The sequence below is a fragment of the Heterocephalus glaber genome, unplaced genomic scaffold (assembly GCF_053883595.1).
Source record: "Heterocephalus glaber isolate CG9 unplaced genomic scaffold, H.glaber_assembly_v1.0 deba00001068, whole genome shotgun sequence".
Lineage (NCBI taxonomy): Eukaryota > Metazoa > Chordata > Mammalia > Rodentia > Bathyergidae > Heterocephalus > Heterocephalus glaber.
The window spans coordinates 1018962-1044015 of NW_028258188.1; the positions used below are offsets into that span (position 1 = coordinate 1018962).

The following is a 25054-nucleotide window of genomic DNA, read 5'->3' on the forward strand; positions in this document are numbered from 1 at the left end:
TTTTTTCTGCAGTACTAGGGACTGAACCCAGGGCCTCATGCATGCTAGGCAAGCTTTCTACACTGAACTACATACTCAGCCCATGATGGGGTAATTTCAAATGTTCTGTTTTTGAATGCCTTGTTAAGCCAACTGTTGAAATTTCTATTCCATTTGTCAGTTTAGTCATTGTACTCTTCATCTCTAGAATTTTTATTTTGCTTTGTGTTTGTTTCTATTTCTTTGTCAAACTTCTCATATTGTCCATATACTGTTTTGCAAATCTCATTTAATTTTTTATCTGTATATTCTTACATTTTACTGACCTTTTTAAAGAAGGTTACTCTGAACTCTATTTTTTTTATAGATCTCACTTTCTTTAGGATCCATTGTTGGAGCTTTGGAATTATCATAATTTCTCAAGTCTCTGTAATCCTTGCGTCCTTTCTTACATTGCTATTAATATACTTAGGGTGAACGTCACCTTTTCTAGCTTAACCTTTACTAGTTAGTCTATGATTCTGGATGAGCCAGCTGGTAATTACCCTGGACAGGCGAAAATTACTTTCTATTTCTCTACATGACCAGACAGCTGCCTTTACTCTGAATCTGTGGGCTAGGCAGGTAGGCTTTGGCATGTAGCAAGACTACTAACTGAGCTCTGCTATCAGACTAAATTGCTGAATGGGCAATTCTATTGCTTCTGATCTCTCTGGACTACAGGATGTATTCCCTGACCAGAAAGTACTGCTATTTGAATTGAGCATTTGGACAGGGTTTCAGAAGGAGCCCTGGGTTTAAGTGGATAGGGATGAATGAGCAATTGCTCAGTAGAAATGTACAGTTAAGATTTGTTTCCTTCCCTGGGTACAATCTGAGTGTGAACTTTGAGGTTGAGCAGAGTGCTGATTAAACTTCCAGATGTGACAGAACTAGAGTCTGCTTCTTGTCTAAATTTGCTGCAGTGGTTGTCTTCCTCCCTGAGTGGGGTCTGAGGATGGACTTTGAGGCTGCTATGAGCACTGATGAAGTTTCCAGTGTGGCAGATCTTATACTTGTTTGTGGAAATTTACTGCTGGGGTCTTCTACCCTGGATTGGGCCGTGGGGTAGGGTATGAAGTTTGGCCTGGAGGCTGGTCATCTAAAGATTGAAGCCAGGTAGCAAAACTTTCTATTTCTGGAATAATCCATTTGGTTTTATGGGTAATCCATTTGGTTTGATGGTACCTCTGATGGAGCACTATTGCCAGTAGGAACACTGAGCTTTTACCAAACTGTAGGCTGGTCTTTGTGGGCCCGCCCCCAACTTTGTTTTTACCATATTTCAGGTGGTCTATCTTTATAGTTTCCCCTATATTTTCTTTTTCCTATGAGATGGAGTTGGCTTCCTAGGAAACAGTTCAGAATGCTAGGAAAGCTGGATTTCCACCTTCCTGGTTCTCTCCCCATTGTAGAAACCATGTGCCCTGGAGAATCCTGCTGCGCTCACTGGCAAGAGGGGGAGAGGTGATATTGTCAAAGTGAGAAAGTTTCTCCTATCCTTTCAATGTAAATTTCAATTCAGTTCCATAAAACATGCCAAGTGACTCAGACTTAGTTCCATGTTTTGGAGTTTTCAACAAGATATTTTTATTTGTAGATAGTTGTTAGTTAATCTTTGATTGTTCTGTGGGGAAAATGAGGTCTGAGACCTATTTATGGTCTTACTGAATTCACTAACCACCTTTTGTTTATCAATTCATCTGTTGATGGACATTTGGGTTGTTTCTACTTTTAAGCTATTGTGAACAATGCTGCTATAAATATGGTTGTGAAAATATGTCTTTAAGACTCTGTTTTCAATTCTTTTGGAAAAATACCTAGAAGTTGTATTGCTGGATCATATAGGACTATTTTAAATTTTTTTGGAATCTCCATACCATTTTCCACAGTAGTGATATCATTTTACAATCCCAGAACAGTACACACGGGTTATTTCTTCATATCCTCACATCCTTGTTAATATTTGTTATTTTCTGTTACTGTATATATTTATATTTATTTAATTAGTTAACAGTAGTCATCCTAATGGATGTGAAAGGATATCCCATTGGGATTTTTATTTGCATTTCTCTGCTCTGAGTAAATTCTTGTTGTTTGTTTTTTGGTACCAGGGATCGAACTTAGGACATTGCGCTCGCAAGGCAGGCATGGTGCCACTGAGCTAAATTGCCGGCCCCTTGGTAAATTTTTTTACATAACAAGATTCTTAAATCCATTATAATACTTCACAAAACTAAGATATAATCAAGCAATTAAAACTAATCAAGATATGAGGGTGACCCAAAATGGAATATAAACAATAACTATGGGAAAATATATCCTGCCTGGATACTCAAAGTTTAAAAGCCGAAAAAACTGTACATAAATGTTGTAATCCAGTTCATAAAAGTGTTTCTCACAGGGGTTAGCAATGCTGAAACTTCTTTATGTATATACTAGAATTGAACATGTAAATACAGATTGCAGATAATGAGAAGGGTTCTTACTATTAAAGATATTATAAAAAGGAGAGAAGACTAAAATGAACCCTGTAGTGTCAGAATAGGATCACAGTTAAAAGTATAAAATCATGGTTTCTAATACTAGATATGGATAGACACAAAAATACAGATGAGTGTATGTGTGGGTTATTATACATGCATGCAGATATTTCTGAGCTCTACACACTGAGAGCGGCTAGAAGCAGTGATACCAGTAACAATGAGGGCAACTAATGCCAGCACCCAGATCTTGGTTTCTAAGCACCATTTTTTAACAAACAAAACCACGGCTCCTTGGAGATATAGTTAATTTCAGACATGGGGCAGAGAAAATACATTTTGGAATATCTTATGAAAATGCTTAAATATCTTGTTACACACACACACCACGCACACATAAGAGTTAACCTGGAGGAGCTCTGTGAATAAACAAAATAAACAATCTGAAGACTAAAACGAATGATAGTATTGGATATTAACCCATAGAATAAAATAAATACCCAGGCATCTATGCAGACAGAACTAAATAGTCATATAAATGAAGGGGAAGAAGAGACAGCAGCAGCCCTTCAAATAGTAGCATTCTAATATATAAATTTGAGGCTCTTTCTATTAAATCAAATTGCTTCAAAGATAACTAGCTAAGTCCTTAGTAGTCAGCAAGGTTGCTAAGATCCACTAACTGCTATCAGAAACTAGGATATTTGAGGAAAACAACTACCAGGAGAAACAGCCACTACTAGAATATGTTTAAATTAATCTATGACTCTTACTTTATAGATCTAGGCAGGGTACCTCCATGGGCTTGCAGCAACAAGACCTGTAGCTGTTGTACCTGGGAGAAGCAAAGAAAAATAATCAGCTAGTCATCAATCAAAAGCTACTTATTTCTTGGCAGTGAAATTACTACTATTAGCAGTAGGATAATTTTACTCAATGCCTATGAAATCAATGGTAGATCTTAGGTACTACAGAAGGCATCATGGTTAATGCATCAATGATAAAAGGGCAATCTGCATTTTGCGTGAATAACTATTACTTAGAAGATGAGTCATGTCTTTTTTATTTTTCTGTGGTACTGGGGATGAACCCAGAGACTTTGCACTGAGCTACAGCCTCAGCGTTTTATAACATTTTATTATGACAGGACCTTACCTAGTCATTAAGTTGTTTAGGCTGGGCCAAAATTTGTAATTCCTCCTGCATCTGGCTCCTAGAGTGCTAGGATTATAGGTGTGTGCCATCATAACCAGCAAGATGTCCCTTTTATTTAAGCATCTTAAGGATTTTTTACTGAATGCCTATTTTTAAAAAATCAAACACAGCACTGGGATAGACAATGTAGGGGGCATATAAAAATAAAGTATGGTCCTACTCTTAAGGTTACATCTAGTTGAATAAGATAAGCCTAAAGGCTGAAATAGCAGAAAATAAGACAATATTAAAATGTCAGGTATAATTAACTGCTTTAGGGTTCTGAGAAGGAGCAAATCAATGAAATATCAAAATAGCTAAGGTAGGCTTTGTGGATATGGATCTTAAACCAGGGTATGTGTGCAAGCATCTTTCCCAGTCCTTCCTATGACAAAAGAGGAGCCATTCTGATCCTAAGACTAGTATCCTCACTTGTGCAATGAGCTCTACTCTTACCTCCTTGTGACTCTTACTCCATATGTTATGCCTTCTCTCTTGTGTATCTTCAACTTTTCTCTTTCTATAGTATCCTTTCTACTGAGATTAAAGTATGTTGAAGTCTCTCCTATTTTAAGACAAAAGCATCTTTCCCAATATACTTTCTTCTCTATTGCCTCGTTTTTCTCTTGTTCCCAGTTAAAGGTTGAGAGAAAAGCCCATACTAATTGCCTCTATTTCCTTTTGCTCACCTCTAATTCCTCAACGTATTTCAATCTGATTTTTGCTCACACTATTCCATTAAAATAACTTGCTACGGTCACCAATGATCTGTATGTCACTAAAGCCAATGGGCATTTTCAACCTTTATTTTATTTGATTGGTAACATTTGGCTTGTCAGGCACCACATTTTCCCGGTTTTTCTTCTACTCTTTTAGCTGGATATCTCTGTGTCTCTCTGGGTTCATGTTTGTTCCACTCATCCATTAAATGGTCAAGTCCTTCAAGCTTAGTGTTAGTCTTCTCACTTTGTTCTGTCTCCTTATATTCTCCTCAAAAAGTTTCTTCTCTGCCTACTGTTTTAATTACCATATACAAACTGGTGACTCCTGAATTTATCTCAATCCCAGATCTTTCTAAATGTTAAAGCTTTAGATTCAATTATCTACTTGATATTTCCATTTGGTTATGTTATCCTTAAACCTGGTCCTTTTCCAGTAAACCCCAGGTCAGTGAATATTCAGTCCCACAAGCAAAAAATCTGGGTATCATACTCTCATTTCTTTATCCAATTCACTGATTAGATTACTTCTTTCCATCACTACTGTCACCATCCTAAGTCCAAGCCAGCAGTATTTCTCACTTGGCCTACTGTAGTACCTCCTCAAATGGTCTCCACAAATCCATTCTATTGCCAATATAATCCATTTTCACATAGCCAGACCATCTTTTTCTGTTTTTTGGTTTTTGGTTTTTTTGGTACCGGGAATCGAACTCGGGACCTTGCGCTTGCGAGGCAGGCACCAGAACCACTGAGCTAAATCTCCGGCCCAAAATTGTTTTTGTTTTGTTTTGTTTTGTTTTTGGTACCAGGGATCAAACTCGGGTCCTTGCGCTTGCAAGGCAAGCGGCGGAACCACTGAGCTAAATCCCTGGCCCTCCAGACCGTCTTTTAAAAATGTAAATTCTCAGTGTTATCATCCCGTTTAACATCATTTTTCAAATAGTCCATGAATCTTTGACCAGGCCTCTGGCTTCCCTCTATCCTCATACTGGAATACTCTTTCCTTGCTCTCTACATGCTAGCCACATTGACATTCTTTGTTCTAAGTGCATAATATGTACTAACTCATTTAACCTTCACAAATCTCTATTAAATTGTGCAGACAGGGAAACTGAAGTAAAGAAAACTTGCCCTAAGTACATAGCTAGTAAGCTATAGAGACAGGATTTGAACCTGGGCCATTTACTTATAGTGTCAATGATCCATGGTACTCTGCTACTCATACTGTTTCTTCTCCTTAGAATTTTCTTCCTTCTTCTCTGCACTGTTTATTTTTCTTAATAGGTCGAATGTTGCTACCTCAGAGAAGTCTTCCCAGACTGAATATATAACTGAAGATGCTGTTCCATACTTTCAGAGCACACTATCTTGATTTATAATTATATAATGTTATATATATATCTATATATATATATTTTTTGGTACTGGGGATCGAACTCAGGACCTTGTGCTTGTGAGGCAGGCAGCAAAACCACTGAGCTAAATCCCCAGCCCCTTATAATATTATATTATTGATTAAGTGTTCAGTGTTTGTACCTCATGCTAAGGAATAAGCTCCACAAACGCAGCAAATGCTACATCGTTGAATAAAGTATTCCAGCATAGTATCTGGCACATAATATTGTTCAATAGATATTCATTGTTGGAATGAATGAGCAAGTAAGTGAACAGGAAGGGCATTTTGGCAAATGGAATAAGCATAACAGGAGACAGAATGGAATGTGGCATTTTATAATTCAGATTATATCATGAAAAGGTAAATTGCTTATATTCGCTATAAAAATCCTTGGAAGAATGGAGAGGAAGGAAAAGGAAAGGAAAGAGATTAACTGACTAGTAGCTATTGCTGAGGAGAAAATCCAGAGAGGGAGTGTGCACCAGACACTTGGGAAACACTTGATTTCCTGTAGGCAGAGAACCATCCTCTAAATGTTAAAAGGCAAGAAACCATAATACCCCTTTAAACCTGAACCAATCCAGTTTCTACCTTCTCAGTTCCTCTACCAGGGCAACTAAGTTGTTGCACAGCCAGTCATATTAATACCACCACAAATTTATGGTCCAAGCTAGCTAGGTCTTCCATTACTGCCCAGAGTGATTTCAAGCCCTCTACCCTATTATCTGACTACAGTACTCACACTTTGATGATTTTGACTGAGTCCCTGTTCTTAGTTTCAGTCTCTCCCAAGTAGTTCTTTTATCTGTTCAAGTCTTTTCCACATTTCCAAAAGAGACATACATCCCTTAACCTTTGATTACCTGGTTATTGCCTTTTCTCACCTTGCCTTCTTGAAAGAAGAGACTACTGCCTTCCTGTACTTCCTTATCCACCATTCTATCAAGTTTTTCTGCAGCAACTTTTTCTTTGCATTTCCTTGCCTTTCTTAAAAAGGTCATCAATAGCCTCCTTGTTGATAAAAGTCAATGGATATTTTTCAATCCCTATCTTAGACTTCTTTGTAATGTATACTTTCAATGACTCTCCTTGAAATGCTCTTCCGTTGGGCATTATAATATTGATTTCTTCCTCTCTATTCCTTTGAAGTCTCTCTCGTCTTCTTTCCTTTCCCCATTCCTTAAGTGCTGGTGTTCTGTAGAGTTCTGATTTTAATCTTCTTTTCTTTATTTGTCATTCAGCAAATATTTAGTGAGTGCTTTTAATGTGACAGGCACTCTTTGAGCTCATCCACTCCCTAACTTCAGATACCATCAAAATGCTGATGACTCTTAAACCTATGTCTTTAGCTCACATCTCTCTATATCACACCCATACAGCCAGCTGTGTTTCAGCATTTCTACTGACAGGCCCAAACTGAACTTATCTCCATTATCCTATCTGACCCTGGTTTTCCTCCTGCATTTCTTGACAATGATTAGCACTATCACTTATTATTTGTCCAAGCCAAAATCTTGGGAACCAACCTAGTCTCTTCCCATTCACCTTTCTTTTCTCACTTCAAATCTGTTATCAAGTAAATCATGCCCATTCTACTTTCTTCTTGATTTTTTCTCTAATTTGTCCCCTTCTCTTTATCTCAGTTGCTATTGTCATTTTCACCAGGGTTATTACAACAGCCTAATACATTTTCCTACTTCTAGCCATGTCCACCTGGTCTACTTTCTCTATACTTGCTGGAGTGATCTTAAAACACAGATTTCCTTAAATCACTCTCTTACTTAAAACCCTTCAACGGTTCTTCTTACCTTCCAGTTGTGTTGCAAATTCGTTAATAGGTCAAATACAAAATTTTAGGATCTGGCCTCTGTTTACCTCTCTTGCTTCATCTCTCACTGCTTACTTTTTAATCAGTGAAACCCCCAATGCCATTCCCAATCTCAAATGACAGCAAACACATTAATAGGATTTACTTTAAGAGATACTCTAACAATGCTTAAGGAACATCTCTAAATTTCTGATAGAGAAGCTGAGAAACAGAAGCTCTATTATTCCCCTCACACACCTGTAATTTTTTCCCATAAAAATCTAAGTCCTTTATACCTGTTGTTTAAGATGATTAAGTTCAGCTGTCTGGGGATCAAAATTAACCACAGGTTTGTTCTTGATTTTTCTTGCTCTGTCGGCATATCGGAGGGTATTTAACGTTTCTTCTAGATTGGAATCAGCAGGACTCACACAGGCTATCATAAGAGTATGGCTATTACCTCCTAAAGAATCTGAAAAACAACAAAGAACAATGGATAAAATGAAATCAAGTAGGATACATGCACAAGCTGCTCATTTGGGTTGGTTACTTCAAACTCAGACAAGAAAAAATTCTTAGGTACTTACAAATTTCCTAGTACACTAAGATTTCTTTTTTCAATTTTTCTTTTTTTTATTAGTACATGTTTGCAGTACATAATGATTACATCCCTCATGGGGAGTTAATAAATGTACATAACAAATCTTAATTCATTTTTATCTCCTTCCCCCTCTTTACCCTTCCTACTCCTTCCATCTCTTGGTCCACTTCCCTTTTGCAAAAGATCTACCTCCCTATTTCCTATTACCTATCTTTTATTTTTCTCTTTATATTTTAGGTTTCTAACAAGAGAAACCATGCAATATTTAAGCTTGTGTGTCTGATTTATTTCACTTAACATTACGGCCTCAAGGTACATCTCTTTCCTACAAATTATTCCTTTATCCTTCTTTATGGCACAGTAGTACTCCATTGTGTATAAATACCACATTTTTAATCCATTATCTGTCAATGGACATATAGGCTGCTTCCAAGATTTAGCTATTATAAATTGTGCTGCTATAAACATGGGTATGCATGTATCACTGTAATACGATGTCTTTAACTCTTTCGGGAAGATACCTAGGAGAATAACAGAGTCAAGTGGAATTTTAATTTTCAGTTTTTTGAGGAGTCTCCATACCAATTTCCATAATGGAGTTCCTTTTCCCCCCGATGCTCCAGCATTCGTTATTATTTGATTTCTTGGTGATATCCATTCTTTCTGGAGTAAGATGAAATCTCAGTGTTGCTTCAATTTGCATTTCTCTAATGGCCAGAGATGCTGAACATTTGTTTATGTATTTATTGGCCATTTGTACTTTTTCTGAGAAGTGTCTATTCATTTCAGTTGCCCATTTTTTGTTGGGTCTTTTATTTTCAGGGGTCTGATTTTTTGAGTTCTTTATATATTCTAGATATTAGTTCTCTCTGAGTGGCAACTGGCAAAGATTTTTTCTCATTCTGTAGGCTCTCTCTTCACTCTATTTGTTGTTTCCTTTTCTGTGCAGAGGATTTTTTTTTTTATTTTGGTACCGGGGATTGAACTCAGGACCTTGTGCTTACGAGGCAGGCACAGGAACCACTGAACTAAATCCCCAGCCCAGTGCAGAAGATTTTTAATTTGCTATGATCCCGTTTGTTGATTTATGCCCTTATTTTTTGTGCAACTGGGGTTCTGTTCAGAAAGTCCTTGTCTATGCCTATGCCTATTTTATTTTCTAGCAGATTGTTTCTGTTTTAACATTTAGATCTTTGATCCATTTTGATTTTAGTTTCTGATGTCCAAAATGATATAACTTTTAGAATCCTATTGCATGTGTCCCTATTGCCAAGAGAAACTATGATTTCAGTAGTTAATTAGGTTAAAACAATTGAGAAGTGGCCTAGGAAAGTTAAATAAAGCCACTATTGAGATTAAACATTCTTAGGATGCCCCCTCTTGGTAGATTTTTAACTCTCTAGAGATTTCTGCTGAGCAGCATTATTAATTAAAGAAACAGTAACAAAGTTCATTTTCAGGTGCAAAGCACTAAGTACATCTATACATTTTTGGCTCTCAAAAGCATATGAAAATATTTTTTCATTATCTTAGAAACCTGATTACCAAGAGCTAGCTAGCCCCCCTATTAGACAGCTGTGTATGTGATAGCCCAAATAGTAATTTTGTTGTTGTTTTTCTTTTAGCAGTTTCACCTTTGCTTTCTTAGCACTATCATTCTAAGTTACCCTCTCTTATTTTTAGAGGCACTTTGGGCTTACCTTGAAGTAGTCGAGTCAATTTGGAATCTCTGTAGGGCACAAAGCCACACTTTTTGTCATCTCCAAGAGCACTGATTACATTTCCCAAGCATAAGAGGCCTCGGTTAATATTAATACCTAATAGCAGAGCACAAAAGTGATTGGTAAATTGCTCAGTAAAGAATCTAACCTACCTATATTTCTGAAAAAGGAAAGAAATAAAGATCCCATAGATATAATTGTTATTAATCCTAAGGAAACTTCTTAATCCTGTTTTTTTTTCAGAGTGCATGTTTATGTCAAAGGACAAATGCCCAAGTGTTGAATTTGCACAACAGAGTCCATCATCACTTCTTGCCCTTTCCATGGAAACAACACACAAAGAAAATTATCACTATGACAACAACTATCTGTAATTATTTATTTTTACATAAATTAGCATAATCCTTAAATGCTATGAAATTGGATGAATACTTTTTACAATCTTATTATTATTACTTTTACTATCATTTTCATTTTACAGTTAAGGCAGCTAGATCAGAGGTTAAATGGATTGTCTAAGGTCAAACAGCTAGTAAGTAGTGGGTCTAAGATTCCATCTCAGGATTTCAGTCAAGTCCTATGTTCTTTCTTATGCCATACTGGAATACCTTTCCACTTATTCCTTCGAAAAGGATAAGGATTATTTTCCACTCTAATTCTGAGGCTCCTCTAAAGCACCTAACTTCCCACTATTATGTTTACTGTGGAAAGGCTATATAGTACACTGGTTAATTGCATGGCCTTTGATGTCAGACAGTCCTAGGTTCCAATCCTGGCTCTGTGAATGATTAGAGATATGATCTTGGGCAAGTTCCTCATAAAATGAAGCAAATCTATCCACTTTATTGGGTTGTAGTGGGAATTAAATAAGACACTATATATATATATATATATATATATATATATATATATAAAACAATGTTAAGTGATAAATAATGGTGCTATAGTTGAATGTGTGGATCCTTTCCCAAATTCGTGTTGAAATTTCATCTCCAGTGCAACAGTATTAGGAGGTAAGGCCTTCAGAAGGTTATTAGGCCAGGAAGTTTCTGCCTTATAGGTAGGCTTAATGCCTTTTAAAAGGGCTGGAGGAAACTAGCCAGGACTTTATGCCCTTCTGTCCCTTTTGTCATGTGAGGACAAAGTGTTCATTTTTTTTATCCCCTCCACTTTTGTAAAAATGCAGTGAAAAGATGTGCTGATGTTGTGATCTTGGACTTCTCAGCTTCCAGAATGACAAATGAATTTCTATTGTTTACAAATTACCCAACCTGAAGTATTTTGTTAAAGTAGCATAAATGGAGTAAGACACATGGCATCCTTATTGTTAGTTCTAGTCTGCCTTTACTTATTCAGCCATACTTTGGGCTCCCTTATAATTTGAAACGAGTAGATTTATAAGACCCTAACTTCAGTTTCCTCTCTAACGTCATCTTTCATGGGTTCTGTTCTTCACCTTTATTGCAACTATCAATTTACTGACATTTTCTAATATTCTCAGTAGATCAGCCTCTTTTGGGACTCAAAGTGTTTCTTCCAAACCCCATGTTCAACCATTTCAGCTTTGTTTTCCCAAGCACTCACTAGACTCATGATTTTCTACCATTCCCACCATAGAATAGGTTAAACCAACTCTGAGTGTGTGTGTGTGTGTGTGTGTGTGTGTGTGTGTGTATGTATGTGTCTGTATTTGCATGCTACAATGCTGAAGAAATAATATAACTAAATGGACTGGATCCATTACAATACACTACTGACCTTAGCTGAACTCTTAGTTAATCGTCAATCTTTTCTTCCTCGTTCTTACTTGATCAACCAAATCTCATTAAACATGTCAGCTATTTTAAACACTCATCATTTTCAGGACTGTACATCTACTTCCACTCTATTAGTAGATGATTTCACCAGATACTTTATAGAGATTGAAGTTATCCACAAGTGCTTCCTAATTGTCCTTCTCCTCATCTCGCATTAATTCCTTAGCTGTTACTCACTCCTTTCTCCTTTCCCTTATTTCAGAAAAAATAGCTGCCATTATTCTCAAGCCCCTGTCATTTGCCTTTGCCCATGTTTCTATTCCCTTCATTTTTTTCTGCGACCTTTGATCCTTTGATCTTTTTTCCCCCTTTCTCTTAGATCTCCAATTTATTTTCCCTTCACAAATTTTTGAGTCCACACACATGCTTGAATCTCCCCAATCTAAAACAAAACCAATTTCTTTAAGGAACCATCCCTTTCTTTTCCTTTTTTAGCCAATTGGAAGAGACACTATTTTGCAGAGCTATTTATCCCACCCAGGAAGAAGAGCCTGCTGAGATTTATCAAATCTGCTTGCCAATACCTACACTAATCCTTATATTAGTTCTTTCCTTCCTTTTCTTTCCCTTTTTAGCCAAATAGAACATTGTGCCATCTTATTAGTCCAAATGCTATCTGTATATAAAGGAGAGACTGCTGGTATTTTTTCGAAGATGCTGAACAAAACTTCTATCTATAGTTTCATATAAGAACAAAACAAATTTTGAGATGAAACCTGAAAAGAATCTACGGTTTTTAGAGTCTAAGCCAGTGGTAGCGAACCTATGGCCATGTGTCACAGCAGGCTGTTTATATCATTGAAAGCTCTAAAAGGTTCGCCATCATGGAAAGCAAAAAACACAGACTTAAGGATAAAGTAATTAGAATTACTAGGTTTTTTTCTTCTTCAAATGAGAGTTGAGGCTTTGTAATGGTAGCTAAGGGGGCATGAATATCTTACTAGAAAGAAATCATCATGAAATAGAATTTGTTTTCTGTTAAGACATTAAAATGATAAATTGAGAAGGATTAAAAAATATGTTTGCAGGGCTTAAAATTTCTGATCAAGGATGGCTACAGAGTAAAATGCCCATAAAAATAATGTGACGTGTTGTTTTCACTTTAAGGTTGAGAACAGATAGAGTAAGGAGAGTCAAGAATGTTATTCAGTTCCATTGGGTATTTGCTCACTATGGAAACAAATAAATGAGGTTTTTACATTAAAAGGGAAATATAACTTCAAAGCTACCATAGAGGAACATTACAATAGATTTTACAAGTGGAATAGAAAGGTACATTTGTAGCAAGAGAGAAAAGCTAGATAGGAGGAAAATTAACTCTATATGCAGTGGCTCTCAATTAGGGGCAATTTTGCTTCTGATGGGGATATTTGACAATATCTGGAGACATTTAGTTGACACAACTTGATGGACAAGCATGTGGAATTAGCAACTAGTGAGCAGAGACCAAGGGTCACTGTCCCGTAATGCACAGGGTAGCTCCCTTTCCACCAATTATTTGACCCAAAATGTCAATGAGATGAGAAACCCTGCTATATATGTGAAAAAAATATGTATGAGCCTAAGGCTGGTAGAATGGTGGAGCAAATTAAGGTGAAAGGCTGGAGTAAAATAATATAGATATGATATGCCTGGTCAGAGAGAAAGAGAATGATCTGTTATTGAAATGGATCAGAAAACTTCCAGAGGCTAGAACCGAGAGGGGATATAGTGAGGACACTGTATTATAAACAGAGAATCTTAGTTTAAAGGCTAGTTCTGCCACTTACCAATGTGTGTAATGTTGGACAAACAACTGAAACTTTTAAAAATCCATAATATAAGGACAATGTCTATTTTCACAGGACTATGATAAAAATCAAATGTGATCTGTTAAAAGCTATCCTCATATTATATATTTATGCATGCAGTGCTGGGGAATGAACCAAAAGTCTCACATATGCTAGGCAAACACTCTATGGCTAAGCCACATATTCAGTCCTACATGTAAGTTATTATTAACAGAGTAGAGAATTTTGGGTAATTTGGATATTTTCTAAGTTGTATAAGGGTAAAAGTAGAATACCCAAAAAATCCCTTATCTGCTCAGATAGCAATTTCTTCACCCAAATGATACTGTAAGCGAAAAAGGAATGCTTGGCTTTCAAGTTGACACATAAGGAATAACTGACTATAGAAGTGAAATAATGGAAATCTGGTTGTAGGGGAACAAGGGTCATGAACAAATATCAGTACTCTAGACTTTAAGAAAATAACCTCTAAACTTCAGGTGAAATAAAAAGATAGTAAAGATCCTAAGTCCAGAAAGTCTAAAGAAAAAAACTAAAAAGATGGAAGGTTTTCAAGAAATATAATTGCACAAGAAGATGGTGAAGCGGTGAGCAGAAGAGAAAGAGCCTCTCTGAGATTTGGTGTCCTGACACTAGAATATAGTGGCATGAGGAGAAGAAGGAGGGAAATGGGTCCCGGGAAACCAGGATCTAAAGCAAGAATCGAAGTCCACTGGGAGAGTGAAAAGACTTCAACAAAGAGGAGGGAGATAACAAGCAGTGTTCTTTCGCAGAGCCTCGACACATGACATGGGAATGGTGGGTCAAACCTATAGATAGATGGTGACTACTGACAACCCCGGAGGCCTCCTCAGAGAAATACACCAGTGGTTGCAGGAGACTGCAGTGGCTGGTGAGTTATTCTGGTTCAGACATCCCCGGAGGCCTCCTCAGAGAAATACACCAGTGGATGCAGCAGACTGCAGTGGCTGGTGAGTTATTCTGGTTCAGACATCCCCCAAGAGAGGGTGATTGCCCAGTAGCCATTTTGGAGAGGGGTCAACTGAGCTCAAAACTCAGAACAGCTATGGGCGGACTCCATTTAGTGGCTCCCGGTGTCTCAGTGAGGGTGCCAAGTTCAAGTCAGTGGAAGGTTAGGGAGTGGAGTTCACATTGGCAGGGAGCATAGTTCAAGATGGCAAGAGGTGCTTGGAATGTTGCAGGCTCAAAAACTCAGTTCCAGCATCACAGCCAGAAGCCAGACTGAATGTCAATGGAACTAAAGGTGCAGACCATCTGGGATAATCTACTACCCCACCCCAAAGTTACAGCTGATTTTCTGGGATTAATCAGTTTGGCTCTGGACTCTGTCTACTCACATTGTCTACCAGTGACAGCAGAGACACGTCTTGAATTGGACTTTAAAATTAGTACAATTATGTCACCTTGGCTAAAGTAGTATAATCAGCAATAACAATAGCATCAAATACAGCCTAGTAAATGACAAACTGTGGTAACTATTAATTTGCCACCTTTAACCGTGTGAAATAGATTTGTGGTTATATAACAAAATCTAAAACAAACTAGAAAATTATATGCTCTTCTCTGGATCTTATTCTTTTTTGGGGGGGGTTCTTATTCTTGATTTATTTCGTTTTTTTCTTGACTCTTTTCTAGTTTCTTTTTATTTCTTCTTTTCTGGTTCTTGATTTATTTTGTTTTTTCTTGATTGTTTGAACATGGTTTCTGGGTTTTTGTTGTTCTGTTCTTGTTTTCATTTCTTTCTTTCTCTTTCCATCCTACCTTCTTCACCACTTTCCTAAAGTTTGTACAATCTTCTTTGGTCCTCCAGCCTTGCTTCTAATCTCTTCTTCTTCTATCTCTCTATCTTTCCCCCAATCCCTCTAAAATCTTCTTCCCTAAGGATAAAATCACCATATTAAAGGCCTATTTATTGCATATAATTGTAGTAATCAGTTGTTCTTCCTGGTATACCAAGACTGAGAGTGCCTAAGGGTCTTAAAAAAAAAACAACAAAACTATAGCCAGTGCCAAAGAACCAGTGGCTGGGCCAAGAAGACAGAAACTTGTTATTCCCAATAAACTGAAGAGGTAGGATCTTGCAACAGAGTGAAAACCCAAAAGCCAGCTACACTTGGAAGACACCTCTGAGAAGTAGTCATTTCCTAAGGGTCTGGAATACTGGCATTAAAGGTACTCACCATAAGCAATTTACAAGCATCAACCCAGGAATTAAACTAAAAAATAAATAGAAAATGAGAAGACACCTAAACAAGATGCACCCCTCTCCAGGCTTCTAGCTCACCAAAAGCAAACCCAGGGGGCAATGAGGTGGAACAATCCAAAAACCACCCACCTGGACTCTCTGAAGTGGTAACAGCAGAAGTAACAAAACAGATGAATGAGTCTCTAGAAAAAAATCAAAGCATAAATAATTTCTCAGAAAACTACAGTTGGTGACCAGAATGAAAGCCATGCTTACTAACTGTAGAGCAGATACAGATTAAAAAAAAAAAGAGGAGTTCAGAAAAATGATGGAAACCATGAACACCCAGCATAGTAAAGAAATGGAATCCATGAAACAGATTCAAACATATATGCAGGAGATTAAAAACTCCACTGAAAGTATACATGGAAGAACGAGCCAATGTGAGGACAGAATATCAGATATAGAAGACAGTATTGCAATTAGTGATCATGAAAAGAAAGATTTCTCAAAAATAGTAAGGGATCATAAGAAATCAATCCTGGGGCTGGGGGTTTAGCTCAGTGGTTTTGCCACCTGCTGCGCAAGCGCAAGGACCCGAGTTCAATCCCCGGTACTAAAAAAGAAAAAGAAATCAATCTAGCAGGTGCTAGATGATACAAAGAAGAATAACATAAGATTGATCAGAGTTGCTGGGGATTTAGCTCAGTGATGCCGCCACCTGCCTCACAAGCGCAAGGTCCCAAGTTCGATCCTTGGTACCAAAAAAAGGTGCAAATGACATAAAAAAACCTGTTCACAGAATGGCAGAAAACTTCATAAAAACAGGAAAAAAGAATGACATACAGATAAGCAAAGCATGATTAAAAAAAACCCTTCTCAAAACATATAATAGTCAAGATTCCAGAAATTCAGCACAAGAACAGAATATTAAAAGCTGTTAGAGAAAAGAAACAAATCACCTATAAAGGAAAGCCCATCACAATCACAGCAGACTTCTTAGTACAAACCCTCAAGTACAGGACAGCTGGCAATGAAGTATTTTAATCCCTAAAGGAAAACACCCTCCAACCTGATAGGTCTCCCACTACCTCAGAAGCTATTATGTATAGTAGCTGCCCTGTTTCTATTGTGCCTTGCCCCCTCCCCTGTGTGACGTCACGCCAAGATGGTTGCTCCCACCAAAGAACAAACCCTTCTTCCCAGCATGCCCCTGATCCCACCTAGAGAGTAACCTAATACTCGCTCACCTCCTACCATTTAGTGATGTCACCGACTCCTCCATTCCCTAGCCACTACCTCACTCAACCCCACCTCAGCTCCTACAAGCCCCACCCCCGCTCCTATAAAAGGCACTTGCTGTCCTGGCCATATTGCTTTTTGTCTCTCCTTTGTTCAGAGACAGCCTGGCGGATCTGTTCCCCTAGTAAAGGCTTGCTGTGGCCTGGTCTGGTCTTGGTTTTCGGCCCTCTTACCTGACACAACTCAGACTGATATACCCCACAAAACTATCTTTCAAAACTGATGGAGAAATAAGATATTTCCATGACAAAAAACGTTGGAAGAAATTCATGACCACCACACTAGCTCTCCAAAGGTTCTGAAGGATATTCTAGAAAGAGATAACAAGGATTACAACTCCATGAACCCCAACAGAATGAATCCACCAGGCAAGGCAAAAAGTTAAACAGAAGAGGAAAGAAGGGAGCCAACAACAGGAAAATAACATGACAGAGATAGTTTAATTCTTATCAGTTATAACCATCAATGTTAATGGTCTCAATTCACCAATCAAGAGAAACAGATTGGCAGAATGGATCAGGAAGCAGTTTCCAACAATATGTTGCATACAAGAAATACATTTAATTAAAAAAGAAATTCATAGACTGAAAGTCAAAAGATGGAAAACAATACTCCATAAACCAGGAACCTGGAAAAAATCAGGGGTAGCTATTCTATTTGCAGACAAAGTGGATTTCAAGCCAAGACTGATTAAGAGAAACAAAGAAGGTAACTACATCCTTGTAAAGGGAACAATCCAAGAAGAGATAACAATCATAAATATATATGCATCAAGTAGCAGTGCACTCAACTATATAAAACAAATATTAATGAACAAGAAAAATCAAATAAGCACTAATACAGTTGTAATTGGGGACCTCAATACCCCACTGTTACAAATAGATCAACTAGACAAAAAAACAATAAAGTATTAGAACTTTAGAACAAATGGACTTAATAGATGTTCCACCCCACAACATCAGAATAAACATTCTTCTCAAGTGGACATGGGACATTCTCCAGAACAGACCACATACTAGCTTATAGAACATGCTTAAGTAAATGTAAAGGAATTGAAATTCTCCCAGGCATAGTATCAGACCATAGTGTAATGAAATTGGAAATCAATGGCAAAAGAACTTCATAAACACATAGAAATTGAACAACACCCTCCCCAACAAACAATGGATCACAGATGAAATTGAAGAAATCAGACAGTTTCTACAATTAAATGATAATGCTAATACAACATACCAGAACTTATAGAATACAATAAAAGCAGAGAAATTTATAGTGGTGAATACCCATATCAGGAAAACAGAGTGGGCTGAAATAAACAACCTAATGTTGAACCTCAAGCTTCTAGAAAAGAGTGAATCAAGCTCAAAACTTGTATGAGGGAGAAAATTATAAAAATCAGAGCAGAAATTAATGCAATGGAGCTTAAAAAAATACAAAGAATCAATGAATTAGTTCTTTGAAAGATTAAATAAAATTGACAAACCCTTAGCCAACCTTATCAAAAAAGAAAAGACTCAAATCTATGCAATTAGGAAGGAAAAGAGTGAAACCACAACAGATCCTGCATAAATCCAGAAGATCAATAGCTACTTGAAGAACTTGTATTCTAATAAGACAGAAAACAAAGAAGAAATGGACAGATTCCTAGATACATTTGAATTACCAAAACTGAATCAAGAAGATATAAGCACTCCAAATAAACGAATATCAGTCAATGAAATTGAAGATATAATTAAAAAACTACTAACAAAGAAAAGCCCAGGTGATGGATTCCCTGCTGATTTCCACAAGAAATTTAGAGAAGACCTAATGCAACTACTTCTCAAACTCTTTAATAAAATTGAAAGGGAAGCAATATTCCAAAATTCATTCCTGGAAGCAAGCATTACCCTGATACCAAAACCAGAGAAAGATCCAATCAAAAAAGAGAACTACATGTCAATCTCCCTAATGAACTTAGATGCAAAAATCCTCAAACAGAATACAGCAAATCATTAAGAAGATTATAAACCTTGACCAAGTACGATTCATCTCAGGGATGTAGGGATGGTTCAACGTATGCAAATCAATAAATTTAATACACTATATTAACAGAGCCAAGGACAAAAATCATATGATCATCTCAATAGATAAAGAAAAAGCATTTGACAAGGTCTGACATTCATTCATGATAAAAACCCTACACAATATTGGAAAAGATGGTCTTGATCGCAGTCTGATAAAAGCCATTCATGACAAACTAATAGCCAACATCATACTAAATAAACAAAAACTGAAAGCTTTCACTCTAAAATCTGGAAGAAGATAAGGATGTCCACTGTCACCACTCTTATTCCATATAGTTCTGGAAACATTAGCCAGAGCAAATAGACATGACAAAGAAATATAAGGAATAAGGATAGGAAAGGAAGAAGTCAAATTATCATTATTTGCGCATGACATGATACTCTACATAGAAGGCCCTAAAAGCTCCACCAAAAGCTGTCTCGATTTAATAACCAAATTCAGGAGCATGGCCGGATACAAAGTCAACACTCAAAAATCAATAGCCTTCATGTACAGGAATAACAAACTCACTGAGAGAAATTAGGGAAATAATACCTTTCACAATAACATTAAAAACAAAAGAAATATCTAGGGATGAATTTAATGAAGGAAGTAAAAGACCCTTACATGGAAAATCACAGTACTTTGAAAAAGGAGATCAAAGAAGATATCAGAAAGTAGATAGCCTATGTTTTGGGTAGGAAGAACCAACACCACAAAAATGGTCATACTTCCAAAACTGTTGCACAGATTTAATGCAATCTTGACCAAGATACCAATAGCATATATCACAGAATTAGAGAAAACAATCCTAAAATTCATTTAGAATCAAAAAAGACCTAACATAGCAAAAGCAATTCTGGTCAACAAAGGCAAGGCAGAAGGCATCACAATATCCAACTTGAAATTATACTACAAAGCTACTGTAGTAAGATCAGCATGGTACTGGCCAAAACAAAACAGAAAAAACAAAAAACAAACAAATCCAAGAATCAGTGGATCAAATTAGAAGATGCAAATACAATTCTAAACACACTCTAATCTTTGACAAAGGGGCCAAATTCCTTCACTGGAAGATAGTCTCTTTAATAAATGGTACTGGAAAATTTGGCTTCCACATAACAAAGACTAAAACTAGACCCATGTCTCTCACCATGCACTAAACTAAAATTGAAATGGATCAAAGATCTAAATAGTAAAACAAAACACTAAATCTGCTGGAAGAAAGAATAGCTAAAACTCCTATAGACATTGGTGTAGGAAAAGACTTTAAGAAAAGAACCCCAATTGCACAGGAAATATCACAAAGAATCAACAACTGGGATCTCATCTTATTAAAAAGCTTTTACACAGCAAAAGAAACCATCGAGTAAAAATACAACCCACAGTGTGGGAAACATTTTTTGCCATCCTTTCAGACCCTTCAGATTTAAAGACTCAGTCCAAAAATGGACATCTGAAATGAATAGACACTTCTCAGATAAAGAAGTAGAAACAGCAAAATAAATATATGAAAAAATTTTCAACATCACTGGTCATTCGAGAGATGCAAATTAACACAACACTGAGATTCCAGCTCATTCCAGAAAGAATGGCTATCATCAAGAAATCAACAAATAACAAATGCTAGTAAGGCTGTGGGGAAAAAGGAATCTTCCACTGTTGGTGGGAGTGCTATCAGTGTGGAGATTTCTCAAAAACCTAAGCCTAGAGGTTCCATTCAAGCCAGCTATTCCCTTTGTTGGTATCTTTCTGAAAGAATTAAAAGCATCATACTACAGCAATATATGCACACCCATGTTTATAGTGGCACAGTTTGTAATAGCTAAATCTTAGAAACAGCTGAAATGCCCATCAACGAAGAATGTATAAAGATGTGGTTTTTTTTAATACAATGGAGTACTACTCTGCCGTAAAGAAGGATGAGCTTTAGACATTTACAGCTAAATGGATGGACCTTGAGACCATACTCTTAAGTGAAATAAATCTGACACACATTTAAATATGGTATTGTTTATCTCATGTGAGAAACAAAAAGTGTAAATAAGGACCAAAATGTATAGTAGATATTAGCAAATGGAAAGAAAATGTTCAAATAAGAAGGGAAACAAGGGAGAAGGGAGGGACAAAGGAAGGGCAAGAAAAAAAAGTAAAAATAGAAGGGAAAAATAGAAGCAAAGCTTTTGTACATAGGGAGGACCAGGGGCTTGAGGGGAGCGGGGAATGGGAAAAAAGAGGCAGGGTAGATCATTTCCTACGCAAATTTCCTACGATGAGTGTGATCATTATGTATGCCTAAAATGTACCAATAAATATTGTTATTAAAAAAAAAAAGAACCTGGGCTATTTCACACAAGGGCAGGTAAAAGAAGAACCTAAGACAAATTCCTCAGAAAAGCGAGAAGAAATCAGGAAAGGGCAGTGTCACTGAGTCAAGGGAGGAATGAGATTGTCCAGAAGGGTAAGGTCAGGGTGTCAGACATTGTGGAGTCACCAAGTCAGAGGAGAACTCAAAGGGGCCTGACACGTTCAGTTGCTAAGTCACTGGTTGATCTTTACAACCGATAGTTTCAATGGGATGAGGATGCAGGGGTGGAAAAAAACAGGGGTAAAGAGAAAGAGAAGAGTGAAGTAATAAGAGGAAGATGAAGGATTTTGCTTTCTTTTAAAATAAGAGAAACAATATATTTCTATGCTGAGGGAGAAAGCCAATAGAGACTTGAGAGGTTAAAAACACACAGGTCTGGGAGGTATAACTCAATGGTAGAGTGCTTACCAGGCATGCATAAAGCCCTGGGTTCAGTTCCCCAGCACTGCAAGAAATAAAATAAAATAAACAAAGCAAAACATAGAAGGAGCTGGGATATTTGATAAAACCACATTTCTGAGAGAGTAAAGAGGGGGAAAAACACCAGAAAACATTCAGGCACAATAGCCCTCATATCTGAAACAAAAGAACTGTGTGGACAAATGATGAATGGAATGGTATGCTGAACCTTGCAATTTGTGGGAAAGTGATAGGAGATGATACTGGAAATACGAAGGAGCCAGGAAATAACACTGTAGTCTCCTGGTATTACAGAATTTCCAAGAAGAGAAAAAAAATGCATCAGAAGATGAAATAGTTAAAAAAGGCAATATCAAAAACCCTAAGACATAAGCTTGGCCTTGAAAGATGGCTATGTTGTAGAGTTTGACTGCAAAAGTGGAGTTAAGGCAGGTACACACTACATCCTGGGCAAGAAGAGTTAGCCATGATGCAACTGTGTAAATACCAGAACTAGCTGGGCATGTTATGAGGACTATATAGCTCAAATAGAGTGTGTGGATACCAAAGCTATAAAAGAAGTCCAAAGAAATAGGTTAGGACCAGGATACAAAGGGAAGCCTGGCTATGGTTTTTAGACTTCATCCTATAAGCAGTGAGTGATGTTGCACTTCAAAATTTGTATTCAGGTGAGATGCTATGTACAAAATAGATTTTAAGGAGCTTAATCTAGCTATAGTATTTAGAATGGAGTGGGTTGTAGAGGTCAAAGACTTATGAAGCTTTTTTATCTATATGTGCAGGGTGAAGGCATGGACTTTGCAGAAGCTGCAGGGACAGACTGGAAGCAGGAGTATCTCCATAATAATTCTGTGGAGGAAACAGCAGAAGGTAGAGGATACACATTCCTCACTGGGGAGATGACACTGAGTGCAATGATTACCCCAATGGAACAGGAAGAAGAAAAGACAAAAGAGACTAAAAAGAAATAGTTTGAGTTAGAGGAAGAACAGGAACAGTAAAGAGTTACAAACCAAGAAAAGAGTTTCAAAAAAAGTATATTTAAATGTCAATGCCCCAGAAAGGTAGAATTTAAGATGGGTGCTGAAAAGAATCAATTAGTTCTGCTAATTAAAATATCCTTGGTGATCTTATACATAGTGGCTTTAACAAGGTAGGCAAAGACAGATAACCAAATCCAGAGAGAATCAAGTTGCTAGATACAAAGTCAATATTAAAAAGTAAATTTGTAGGCCGGGGATTTAGCTTGTGCCTGCCTTGGATGCACAAGGTCTTGAGTTTGATCCCCGGTACCAAAAAAAAAAAAAAAGTGAATTTGAACCGGGCATGATGGCACTTGCCTCTATTCCCAGCAGTATAGAAGGCTGAGGCAGGAGGATTGTAAGTTTGAGCCCTGCCTGGGCAACTAAGTGACTTAGAGACCCTGTTTCAATACAAACATTTTAAAAGGGCCCGAGGATGTAGCTCAGTGCAAAGGCCCTGAGGTCAATCCCCAGTATCACCAAAATAAATTTTATTCTCATATATCAAAAACTAAGAAAATAAATTTTTAAAGGTATACAAATAGGAAAGAAGAAAGTCAAATTGTCCCTGTTTATAATTGATAAAAACTCTTTATATAGAAAAACCTCAATACTCACCAAAAAAACTCTTAGAACTGATAAATTCAGCAAAGTGGCAGAACACAAAATTAACAGACAAAACTCATTAGCTTCATATACCAATAATGAACTTTTTGAGAAAAAAGAAAATAATCCCATTCATAGTAGCTTCAAAAAATTAAGATACATAGGAATAAACCTAATCAAAAAAGACAGCTACAATAAAAATTATAAAACACCGATGAGGGAAATCAAAGACACTAGAAGATGGAAAGATCTCCCATATTTATAGATTAGAAAAATTAATATTGTTAAAATGACCACACCACTCAAAGCTAGACTCAATATAATCCCCATCAATATAAAAATACCATTATTCACAGAACTAGAAAAACAATGGAAATATTCATAGGGAAGTATAAAATACCCCACAGCAAATGCAGTCCTGAGCAAAAAGAGCAATGCTAGAAATAACAATACTAGAGTTCAAAACATACTACAGTGCCATAGTAACAAAATAAAGCATGGCATTGGCATTAAAATTAGACACTTAGACCAATGGAACAAAATTGTTCTCAGAAATGTCTATGTATCTATACAGCCAACTGATTCTTGACACAGGGGCCAAAAACATAACTTGGGTAAAGATAGCCTCTTCAACCAATGGTGCTGGAAAAACTGGATATTCACATGCAGAAGACAGAAACAAGGCCCCTCTCACCCTGTACAAAATTCAACTCAAAATCAATGAAAGATCTTAATGTAAGATCTGAGACTTTGAAACTACTAGAGGAAAACAGTGAAGAAACATTTGAGGACACTGAAACAGGCAACAATTTTCTGAATAGGATTCTAATACCTCAAGAAACGAAAGCATATCAAATTAAAAAGGTTCTGAATAGAAAAGGGAACTATCAACAAAGTAAACAACCTACAGAATGGGGGAAAATCTTTCTCAGAGGATTAATATATAGAATATATAAGGAATTCAAAAAACTTAACAAAATAAGTGATCCAATCAAAATGGGCAAATATCCTGAAAAGACACCTCAAAATATGTACAAATGACCAATAATTATGTGAAAAAATACTCAGCTTCTTTAGCCATCAGGGAAATGCAAAGGAAAACTACACTGAGATTCCATGTCACTCTAGTCAAAATGGCAATTATCAAAAAAGCAAAAAATAACAAATGCTGACAAGGATGTAGAAAAGGAACCCCTCCACACTATTGGTGGGAATGTAAATTAGTACAGTCACTATGGAAAAGAGCATGAAGTTTTCTGAAAAAAACTAAAAAGAGATCTACTGTATGATCCAGCTATCCCACTTCTGGGTATATATCCAAAGGAAATGAAATCAGCATACCAAAGACATACTTGCACACCCAAGTTTACTGCAGCACTATTCACAACAGAGATATGGAAGCATTATTCACCCATGAAGAACAATTAAATTCTGTCATCTGCAGTAAAATACTAATGGAGGTACAGAACATCATGTTAAGTGAATAAGCCAGACACAGAAAGACAGGTACTACACATCTTTTTTCATATATGGAA

At 36.9% G+C, this 25054-nt stretch overlaps 1 protein-coding gene across 4 annotated transcripts in view; it reads right to left on the bottom strand.

Annotated features, from left to right (window-relative positions):
* The window catches only part of Kif4a (kinesin family member 4A), a 125722-nt gene that overhangs the window by 70358 nt on the left and 30310 nt on the right, over window positions 1–25054 (bottom strand). For all 4 annotated transcript variants that reach the window (XM_004872609.3, XM_087209879.1, XM_087209878.1 and 1 more), the window contains exons 8-10: window positions 9922–10038; window positions 7917–8092; window positions 3275–3336 (exon numbers count right to left, since the gene is read on the bottom strand). In XM_004872609.3, the coding sequence (XP_004872666.1) occupies window positions 3275–3336; window positions 7917–8092; window positions 9922–10038 (355 nt within the window). The remainder of the gene's footprint in view (window positions 1–3274; window positions 3337–7916; window positions 8093–9921; window positions 10039–25054) is intronic.